General features: G+C 42.7%; 1 protein-coding gene across 5 annotated transcripts in view; it reads left to right on the top strand.

The window, feature by feature from the left end:
* The window catches only part of sun2 (Sad1 and UNC84 domain containing 2), a 17,664-nt gene extending 11,127 nt beyond the window's left edge, over nt 1-6,537 (top strand). For all 5 annotated transcript variants that reach the window (XM_008300667.1, XM_008300671.1, XM_008300670.1 and 2 more), the window contains exons 4-16: nt 201-581; nt 665-724; nt 926-997; nt 1,509-1,663; nt 2,123-2,173; nt 2,312-2,350; nt 2,922-3,116; nt 3,275-3,412; nt 3,501-3,597; nt 3,863-3,978; nt 4,077-4,250; nt 4,869-4,958; nt 5,737-6,537. In XM_008300667.1, the coding sequence (XP_008298889.1) occupies nt 201-581; nt 665-724; nt 926-997; nt 1,509-1,663; nt 2,123-2,173; nt 2,312-2,350; nt 2,922-3,116; nt 3,275-3,412; nt 3,501-3,597; nt 3,863-3,978; nt 4,077-4,250; nt 4,869-4,958; nt 5,737-5,853 (1,685 nt within the window). In that variant the 3' untranslated portion in view covers nt 5,854-6,537. The remainder of the gene's footprint in view (nt 1-200; nt 582-664; nt 725-925; nt 998-1,508; nt 1,664-2,122; nt 2,174-2,311; nt 2,351-2,921; nt 3,117-3,274; nt 3,413-3,500; nt 3,598-3,862; nt 3,979-4,076; nt 4,251-4,868; nt 4,959-5,736) is intronic.
* Nucleotides 6,538-10,983: the final 4,446 nt, after the last annotated feature.

The following is a 10,983-nucleotide window of genomic DNA, read 5'->3' on the forward strand; positions in this document are numbered from 1 at the left end:
ACTACAACCCTTGTACGTGGGTCGCCGTCTTTTCCGGTTGAGCTACCGGGGCGCCCCATTGGAGTCTATTCTTAATGTTCAACAATTAGGATACATGTGTAATGCTATAGGTGTAAGTTTTCACTCATCAGGTTTTGCTAGAAAAAAAAAAAATGTATTCATGTTCATTTAGTTTTCCTCATCTCTCTTCTGCCTCTCAGGTCTGAGCCCGTCTCCTCTGAGCATTCAGACCTCGCCCACCATGAGGACTGCGCCCTACGTCCCCACCACGGTCACCCCTCGCCCCGCACTGACCCCGTCATCAGCCCGGGCTCAGACGCCCACACGCTGCCCCTCAGTACCTCCAGAGAAGAGCGCTTACACCGGGCTCTTCTGCTCAGGCGGGTCAGGATTACACTTGAGACCGAACCACAAGGAGCTAAGTCAGAGTGGCGTGGACAGCTCGGGATACTCGTCCTCTGAGGGCACCTACAGGAAGGCTGTACCTGCCACCAGTAACACCAGCACAGTTAGCAGGGACAGCGGGGCTCCCAGTACTGGATATAGAGACAGAATCAGCAGTGCCCTCGATAGTCTAACTGGTGAGTACTGGAGTTTATTTGTGTTTGTCCTACTACTATATACTACTATGTAATAACCTGTTTGTTTCCTATGTTTTGGGCAGATTCAGCCTCGTTGATGGCCGCTGCAGCACATTCAAAAATACTTCATCTGACAGCTTTAGGTAGGATGTCATATATATTTATAGTAGTCACTTTCTTGAGCATTGTTAAGTGACTTTGTTCAGTATGTGACCACATTCTGACATGTGCCCGTAAACTTTATTTGCTCTCACATACCAGTAGGTTTGTTCTTTCACAACCGCTGCATGTGATCTGGCTTTTCAAAATCCCCGCAAAACCGACTTTCCTTCTCTTCCCTGTAGCTAATGCTCCGGTCAGCAGCCGCATGAAGAAAGCTTGTGGTCTGGTTCTCCTCTTCCTCATCGTACTCCTATGTAAGTACCATAAATATTTAATGAGTTCAAGTTTGTGTGTCGTCTTGGAGTTTTTGGAGACACCTCATCATGTGAAAATGGGAGTGCTGATGGTTGCTCTTTAGCTTTGTTTACATTTGTGTATATGTTCAGAAGGTAGCACACACCTTGTTGCAGTGCGATTGCATTTCTGTAATTTCTATCACACCCAGTTTCCTGAATCATTCATGCAGTTGGGGACTAAGGGTTTCCCCCAGGAAATTAGAGGAGGCGGTTGGGTTTGCCCCCAGATGTAATGTATGACTTGCAAAACAGCACCGCCTGGCCTCTTATGCTCGTGTGGTTAGTTTGTGCTCGCACCATCTCCACCTTCTCCACCTCAATGTGGCTGAATGACTCACAGTAAATACCAGTGATTACAGGTTGCACCTGTCAGGGTGTTTGATGTTAAAATGTTCATGGAGTTAGGCGATGTTTGCTTTGTGTGTTTAAAGTGCTGTTCTTAAGGCGGTATCCCTCCTGTCTTCTCCAGGTATCTGGTTGCTCCTTCCCTTCTTCACCTCTTTCATCTCCCGCATGACTGTCACAAAGACCCCGTCACAGACCAAACCCAAGAGTCAGCCTGTTATCCCTGCCACTCCTCCTCCTCCTCGACCCAACACCATGCATTCCGCACCTGCTGTGGTGGTACGGCTCAAGTGCAGTTCATCTGCATCTCACTGATCGTCTGTGCTAGATTCATAGGTTGCCGTTGGATGTGTGGGTGAACGTAGCTTAATCGGACACTGTGGGTTGATGCAGATGTTTCCTGCTTTTACTAAATAACCTAAACTCACCTACAATAAGAAATTCTAGAGCCTAAATCTTCAAGGCTTGCTCACGAGTAATTATTTCTCCTTAGCTTACGTCTGGGACTTTTACTACAGCAAGCACAAGTAGAAAGTGTACATTTAGTTTTCAGAGGTTTCTAGACTTAGCAGTTGCTCCTTCAGAAAGCCCAAAGGTTCTGACACCCAAGAGTCTTTTTTAATGGGTCCCAAACATGAAGAATGAAGCACCCATTGTTTTGAAGTTGCTCATATGGAAGTTTGCTGTCTTTATTTTGTAATAGTAGTAAGTTCTTTTTTGTTTGTTTCTTTCGTTCAGGACCCTGCCGTTGTGTCTGCTGCTGTAGACGCTAAGATGCAGCATCTTCTGGTAAGAATCAGTTGATGAGTCAAAAATAAGAAAATTCCATGATGTGCTGAATACGCCCAAGTGATGAAAATAAAGAAAGACAAGCAAAGGCCCCACGTGTTGATCTAAATGAAGGTATTTTAAATGTGTTTGTTGCAGGTGGAGCTGCAGCTGAAGCAGGAAGTCCTTCTCTCCCAGGTAAGAGAAACTGTCTCTTTCCCTTTTACTCCCTAAAGCTTCTCTTTCTCGTCTCATTTAGCAGTTATCAGTCTAGCTCTGTGGTTGGTAAAAAGTTCTGCAAAAGGACATCATGATGGAAGCCAGATTTGAAGTGGGTTAATGCACAGTACCACCACTGAAGTACCATCTAGTGGTGTCGATGTGAAACTGCAGTGTAGATTTTGTTTATGACTTTGTGGCTTCGTTATTCTGTGTCGTCTCACTTAAAGTACTCTGGAAGTGCAAACGTCTGTCGGTCATTATCACATAAGTATCAGTCTTTTCCAAACAGATTGTGTTAACTTTACAAATTTGAATTTTTTGATTGGAAGTATCCAGTTTGGTGGTGATCTTGATGTAAATTCTGTGAAATTAATCCATCAGAAACTCCTTAGCCCAGAGTGACACCTGGCTAACAAAAGATCAGATCTGTAGAGTGTCATTAGATCCTTGACGCTTCTAGAAAACCTGAGACTGGTTTAAGCAACACCTTTCCTCGTCGTACAATAACTCCAGTCATGACTGACTGATTCATGTCTTAATCTCTCAGATGAAGGAGAAACTGCAGCTGGACATGCAGGATATGAAAGCCAAGCTGGAGGCGGTGGACTCCAACGGTCAGCTGCGTCTGGAGCAGGAGCTCGCTGGGCTGGGCAGGCAGATGGAAGATTACCAGACGGACAGCCGCTCTGCTGCCGCCACGCTCAGCCTCAGGATCCAAACTCTGGAGGAACAGAACACCAAGGTAACAGGGTCTGACAGAGATGTACCCGCTGACAGAAGATTAAAGGTTTCTGCACTTCTTTGTATGAAAAGACAGACATTAGTTAACACTGTCTCTCTTGTTTCTTTCAGCCAGACATGTTTCTTATGTATTTCAATGTGGCTTCCTCTCTCTTGCAGCTGTCCCAGGAGTTGTCCTCCATGCAGCTGACGCCTCCTCCAGCCCCTTGTCCTGACACCAGCGCCGCTCCCGTCGTCAACCAACTCACTCCTGAGCTCCAGCAGGCCATGGAGAAGTGGTTCACTGACCGCATCAAGGTAGCTGCATAGATAGTGATGCAGTGGACAGTCTGTAAGACCACTTTACAAAACGCTCATTTGTGCTCGTGGTGTGACTGTGTATCAGGAACAGGATGCAATCAGGCTCGCTGACAAAGGAAGCTGCACAGACTGTGGGCGTCCCATGGCTGACAAAATGGCCGACTTCGCCCTGGAGACTCAAGGTCAGGAAAGTTTAATTATTTATGAGGCCATGCGTTGCTAACACCCTGAGAACTCTGTGTACAACTACCGATTTTTATCAGAAATCTTTCCGTGTTGGATGTTTAGTTCAATAAAAATTGCACTTTGTCGTAGCTTTTGCTTGTGAAGATTATTATAATTTTCTTCTTTTTGGATTAAAGGCAGTAATTTAATATCATCTGAAATTAGTATAGCTTCAGCAAATAAGCCTTCGATTCTTCTTATACGTTTGGTGTCTGTGTACAGGTGCCAGTGTGATCAGCACCAGGTGTTCGGAGACGTATCGTCATCGTTCAGCTTGTCTCACCCTGTTTGGTTTCCCTCTGTGGTATCCCTCTGAAAGCCCACGCACCGTTATCCAGGTATCATCTCCCTTTAACCGTATAAGACATGAACAACAACGCAGGTTTTTAGCAGTTACAGTTTCACTAACGACATCTCTCACCTCCTTCCCTCCCAGGGCTACCCGGTGCTGCTTCCGGGCAAATGTTGGGCGTTTCACGGTGTCCAAGGCACTCTTGTCATCTCGCTCTCTCACCCCGTGAGGATAAGTCATGTGACGCTGGACCACCTGCCTCGCTACAACTCTCCCACCGGTCGCATCGACTCCGCTCCCAAAGACTTTGAAGTTTACGTGAGTGCTCCCGGTCCGGAAAGCCAGTCGGCCGCCACATGACTGCCTCAGCTTTTATGCTCAAAAAGTAGCAGGCAGCTACCTCTTGAGTTTATACAGACACTGAAAATTTGTCAGAATTAAAGGTGTCAAATTCACAGCTTTAAGAAGTGCTAGTGGTCGTCACCTTAACTATTACTAAGTATTTTGGATTTGAGCTTTTTAGATTTTCTTTCAAGGAGTACATCATTTAATAGACGATTCAGCAACATATTAAAGATATACTATCATTAGAACAAGCTGCAACTTGAAATGACTTGAATCAATAAGACAACTGCTATCCAGTACTTTCTGATATGAATAAAAAAAAATGAATATTAGATTATAAAATCATAGCCTTCAGCTGAACAGAGCTGGAAAGTCTCTGGAAACCCTTCGTATTGCAGTTTTGTATTACGATTAGATTTGACAATTGTAAAGTGCAGCTCTGTTAAGCTACAGGCTGTGTTGTTTTTTATAACCTAATAGTGCTTCTGTTCTGGCAATACAGTGAATGATTACAGAGCTCAGGAATAAATAAGTCAGTTTTTAAGTAGTGATTCTGAACTTTGACGTGGCTGTAATTCCTCTCTTTACCAGGGCATGAACAACGACACAGAAGAAGGAACACTGCTGGGGAAGTTCACTTACGATGAGAACGGAGCATCGACGCAGACGTTCAAGCTGCCTGTGAGTTCAAACTGACTGATATTTACAGAAACACATGAACAAGGTGTAGTTAAGAACTTCTCAGAGTGTGCGTCTGTTGAAATCAAAAGCTCTACCTCAGGGGTGGGCAATCCTGGTCCTCGAGGGCCGCAATCCTGCATGTTTTAGATGTTTCCCAAATGATCAGGATGGTTATCAGGCTTCTGCAGAGCTTGATGATGAGCTGATCATTTGAATCAGGTGTGTTGGAAGAAGGAAACATCTAAAACATGCAGGATTCGAGGACCAGAGTTCGACACCCCTGCTCTACCTGGTTTAAATTCAGCTGCCATCCCTGTCAAAGAAGTCTCTTTGCGTGCTTTTTAAACACTTGTTAAGCTCCCTGGAAGTCCCATTATTTAAAAATGTCAAGCACCATCTGTGCTTAGCGCTCTCCTGGCCTGATGCAGCTCTTCAGGTTTTATAAAATGTGCCCTTTTGTACTGCGCAAACTCCTGTTTCTGCTCCCGCCTCCTCTCACCACCAGTGATGATGCTGAGCATGAAGGTCGGCTCATCACGGCTGACCGACACAGAATTTGGAGTTTTTTTTCTCTCCTCTAGTTTGAGGTCCATGTAGAAATGTCAAATGTGCACCTGCTAGTGGTCCAAACACTTGTGTGACTCAGGTGTCCAGACAGTTACTGCTTGTGAACATGACATGTCCTATTTGATCGTCCTGGACACTCGTGACATTCATCCTCCTCTTTCTCTTCTTTTTAAACTTTCTCTTTTTATTTTCACTTGTGCCCCTCATGCAGAACCCGAGCGACTTGGTTTATCGATTTGTGGAGCTGCGAGTTCTCACCAACTGGGGTCACGTCGAGTACACGTGTCTTTACCGCTTCCGTGTGCACGGACAGATCGCCTCCACATGAGACTCCAGGTCCACGCAGAGTGACGTGACAGCGCATTCCAACATATCACAAAGTACATTTGAAATGGAGACTTTTTTTTATAAAGATTAAAAGTCACTTGATGGTCTGAGATGCGTTCGAGGCCAAAATGCTACTGAAGAAGTTTTTGGTGTTGACTTGGGTCACGCCTGTGTGTCAGCTGTGTGTGTGTGGCAACAGGTTTTGCTGTTTTTTTGTGCTGACTTAATGTTAAAATGACAAAATTATCAGAGCGTTTTGTGCAGTGCACATTCAGCTTTAAATGATTGCAAAGAGAAATGGGTTTCTAAAAACCAAAAATCTATCTAGTAAAACCATATGGAGGCGTGAGGTTCTGGCAACTTTATGCTTTCAATCACATGAGCGTGCCACAGAATAATTGTTCATCTTTTCCTGTTATTGATTATTGCTGATACTTATGAAGTGTTTCCTGCTTTACATTCTTACAGCGCACAATCACAGTGGAAGCTCCCTGGTTAAATAACATTACATTTTGCCAGCGGGTAGCTTCAGTGTTACATGCCTTGCTTCATGGTACAAGCAGAAGCAGGTCACTTTACTGACCCACATTTCTGCAGGTGATCCAGTAACAGCTGGTTCCAGTCATCGCCATCAAGGCTGCCTGCCACATCACCTACAGTCGTCCTCAGATGTATTCATACCCTCCCGTCAGAGAAGGAAAAAAACATCTGTCACTGAAATAAGTTGAAATTGACAAAAGTAGTAATAAATAAAAATGTAGTGAAAATCATGACATTGCTTTTGAATTGTGGTTCAACAGAAATACTGAAAGAAAAAAAGAAAAAAGCATGATGGGACCCATAATCTAAGATTTTGTTGAACAACCCTTTGAGGCAATCAAGTGTTTTTTTTTTTTGTTTGTTTGTTTTTAAATTATTCTTTTCAACCACAATTGAAAAACAACGTCTTATTTCATTAAATTGTAATTTATCCAATTTTTTTTATTATCACTTTTTTCAGTTTCTAGTTATTTGAGTGAGTATTGTGCATTTTTGTTAATGGAAGGGGATGAATACATTTGAGGACGACTGTCAGTAACGACATTAATGAACTTCAAAAGGTGTTTTTTATTAACTTACGCTGTCCATTTTTGGACACTGAATAAACTTCAATAGTTCACATTTTTACAAAACAAAGGTCTAGTTTGCGAAGTTCTCAGTCAAACACGTTGCTCGATATCCGACCAGGTTGGAAACGTTTTTACGCCATTTTTGTCGGGACGTTGTTCTGATTTGTAATCGTAGTTGAGCGATGGGACGTAGCACCCCGTGAGCAGCAGGTAGATGATATACACAGGGCAGCGGTGAATGTTTTTCAATCAGTGTTGTTTGTTATTATTAAATTAACTTTGATTTAATATTCCTGAAGGAAGGTAAAATATGCAGCTTTGTAAGATTTGTTTTCTCTCTTAGCGAGTTCTAGCGCATCAGTTTTATTTCTGGTACTTTGAATACTTGAAAATCTTCTTTCTAACCTCTCTTTGAAAAGACGTCTTCGTTCCTACCTTGTACAGAACGCTTTCATTTTGTACGAGCTACTCAGCCAGGAAGGAATTGCGTTATTTATTGACAAATTGATGTGTTACGTCTGTTTTGTAGGAAACGTTTGGAAGTAAATTTTGATCGTTGACATGCGGTACATGTGAAAAATGATCAAACTTTACTGTTCAAAGTCTGGAAAATACCTCTGAACACAGTGACAGGACGTTGTTTTAGTTTATTTGCTGTATTATAGATGAAAACGAAAGAGAAAGGCTGTTTGTTTTTTTTCTAATGAGATGCACTAGAGAGGATTCCAGGTAATCCATCATTTCCTTGATCTTGTTTTCAGATTTGTATCATGAAAGATTTTACTACAACCCAGGATCAGAACTTCTTGTTTTCTTTTGGTTTTTCGAGATCTAAGAAAGGGTTTGAGCTCACAGCGAACGTTAACTGATATTTACAATTTGAAGAAGTAGACATGCATGCCATGCATTTTATTTTGTATAAGTTGTGCTCAAATTAAATCAAACTTTGGAAGAAACAAGTATTTATTCTTGTGGTTTTATGAGACTGTTTGGTGACGACGAAATCCTCCATTAATTCAAAAAGTTGATTTCGTGAAATCCCAGTCCTTGTGCATCCCGTTGTGTATTTAAAGTCAGAATAATTGTTAATACAAGGACTTTGGTACAGTTCTAATATGTTTAATTTACAGTATTTCTTCATTAAACACCTTGATTATGCATAGCCATCAGTTTTAAGTTACAGCTTTTTGTATGTACACAAAACAATGCACTCTAATCGATTTGGTAATAAAAAAAAAAGTCCTACGATCTAAAACGTGTGTTTGCGCATGTCCTATGTGGCTTCGTTGTTTAACAGCCCGTGCAGTGCTTTGGCCGATCAGTGCTATACGTTGAGCACACAGCTCAGATGTTATAATTCCTCTTAAATTCTCGCTGGTATAACTCTGTCGGAGGTTTACTTCATCTCACTGAATCAGGTTCATCTCTGTCCACAAAATAAGCCAAAAAGTTTCCTCTTTGTATTAATAATGTCAGATACTGCCTATCATGTACGACAGGGTTATTTGACTTTAAAAGCCTATTTGTAAGCCAAACTGGGAATGTTTGATTTCATTAATAAAAACATTGTGGAATAAAAAGTTTGTTCTTGTGTTTAGTTTTTTTATGAATCCTGTTTTTGAATGTTGTTTGTGGCGTCGACACTGATGAGCCACAACATTAAAACCACCTGCTTCATATTGTCAGCAGTAGAAGCTCTTGTGCAGCCTGAACACGTTACAAGGTACAGCCTCGCCACTTCTTTAAAAGAAATCTTGGGAGAAAATGCCAAAGAGCCAATAAATAAAACCTGCCTCGCCCCGCCCTCCTTACAGCCAATCAGCTGCTTTGTAACAGCCGTCAGGGAAACATCGAGCCAATCAGATTGTTGCACTGACACAAGCATGGTGTTGTGAAACTGCAGGTGTAGTAGAAGTTTTTATGTCCTGGTGAGCACTGAAACTACAGTTATGGCTCTCTCCTCATTCATTTAGCTGAAGCTGATGTCGCCCCTTTCAACATAGTCTGAGCCACACATGTTTAAGCCTCGTTGTCCTTTTGCAGAAGAAGGTCACATCTCAAGCCTCCAGATTCTCCTCAACAGCATGCGCGGCCTTATCGTTACTCTGAAAATGGCGACCACACAAGTGGAAGTTGGGAAAACAGATGTCAGGCAGTGCAGGTTGGGTGATCAGGGTTTATGGGGCAACAGTTTAAAGCCACATTTGGCTGCTTCTGGCACCTGATGGCATGTTCTCCTTGTGCAGCGTGGGTTCTCTCCGGGTTCTCCGGCTTCCTCCCACAGTCCAAAAGCATGTTGAGGTTAATTGTTAATTCTAAATTGTCCGTAGGTGTGAATGTGAGTGTGCTTGGTTGTCTGTCTCTAAGTGTAGCCCTGTGATAGACTGGTTACCTGTCCAGGGTGTTACTGCAGGGCACTAAGACTAATTTGCATGCAGGAAATACTTCATCGACTGCACATGTATAAAACAGAGTCCTTTAAGCGTACTTCAAAGTAATAACAGCTATGCATCGCTTCCAAAGCTGTCCACGTGTGCATTCACAAGGGAGAATAATCAAGACTCAAGCAACCTGACACCAAACATAATGAAAGCAGTGACCTTGTATGTATGTGGTTCCCTTTTACATGATGTTTATAGTTGAATAGTTACAGTTTATGTGTTTATCACAGTATGAAAATGTATATTCAGCTGTGGAGGAATGTAAAACCGGGATCCTTGGGTCACATCTACACCTCCATGATACTTGAAAAACACGTTAGCATCGACATCACGACTGCTTTACTGCACACCAGCAACAGAAACGTGAATCGCACTCACAATCTTTGGTTTGAACATGCAGATCATGTGCCTTAGCTTCTGTTTTGTAGAAAGTTGTAGTTAAAGTTTGTGTAATTTGTGTCAACTCGTTAGTATTTGTTAGTCATGTGTTGTTGGAAATCCTGTTCAAGCACATCAACATCTAAAAAGAGTTCTTCAGTGATTTTATGTAACAGATGGACGACTTTGGCAAGACAGATTTAAAAAGAAATAAAAAGTAAACCTGAAACAACTAAGACCAACACATTCTCATCAGTTGAGCAATAACATCACCGTACGCGTTTGCCAGAATGAAACTTTTCAGCATCTATCAGCAGAACCCTCGGAGCCCGATAAACGCTCAGATCCCGAGCCAAACCTTTTCTAACAGGCTCTCCAGAGACCGTCGTGTAAATTGGTTAGTTGTGTAATGACGACTATTATGAAACACACAGGACACTTTATGTAAGTGGGTGTTTTTCACGGCTTTGCGAGCTAATATTTCCCACTGGGTTTTTCCTTCTTAACACTTAGTCCAGGCACTTTAGTAACACCTTGCATTGGATTTCTCATTTACCTTGCATCACCTGTTTACGGCGTAGAGTCGAGATGAAGCAGCAGCGCTACTGTGGATAACATACCTGTGGCATCAGCTGGCCTTTGTTCACCTTTAAATGTTTGGTTTGGGGACATTTTAAGGCTGATTTCTTCACATTGTAGTCAACAACTAGGAATTCATGTTGGGCGAAGAGGGAAATATAAAAAACAATTTGAAGGACTGTGCAAGCTTAGCAACATCAGGCAACAATCAGAGAGGCCTGAAGGCATTAATATTTACCCCTACAGCGTGTAAGACTACTTCTACATGGATAGCTCCTGAGTCAACCCGTCCAAAGCATCCCATTACTGAAGTTGTCCCAATAGCTCTGCCTCACTCTGGCCAATCACAGCTGGGATGATGCTATGAAGGGATAGCGAACGTCCCGCAGACTGACCCAATCCAAAAGCGCCATTAGTCCCCGTGCAGGGAGCGTATAAACCCCTGGTCCCAGTGATCCGCTGGTACATACAGGAAGGTTCTGGAGGACACAGTGAGCCTTGTTAAGGTAAGACGTCCTGATGTGAAGCCTTTTCTGAAGAGGATTCATATGAAGTGTCTTCTATGGATAAAGAATAGTAACCGTTCACTTTTCTTTCAGCATCAGCTCCTTCTTCTTCGGCACA

Source organism: Stegastes partitus, unplaced genomic scaffold (assembly GCF_000690725.1).
Source record: "Stegastes partitus isolate 25-593 unplaced genomic scaffold, Stegastes_partitus-1.0.2 Scaffold1573, whole genome shotgun sequence".
In the NCBI taxonomy this organism is placed as follows: Eukaryota; Metazoa; Chordata; class Actinopteri; family Pomacentridae; genus Stegastes; species Stegastes partitus.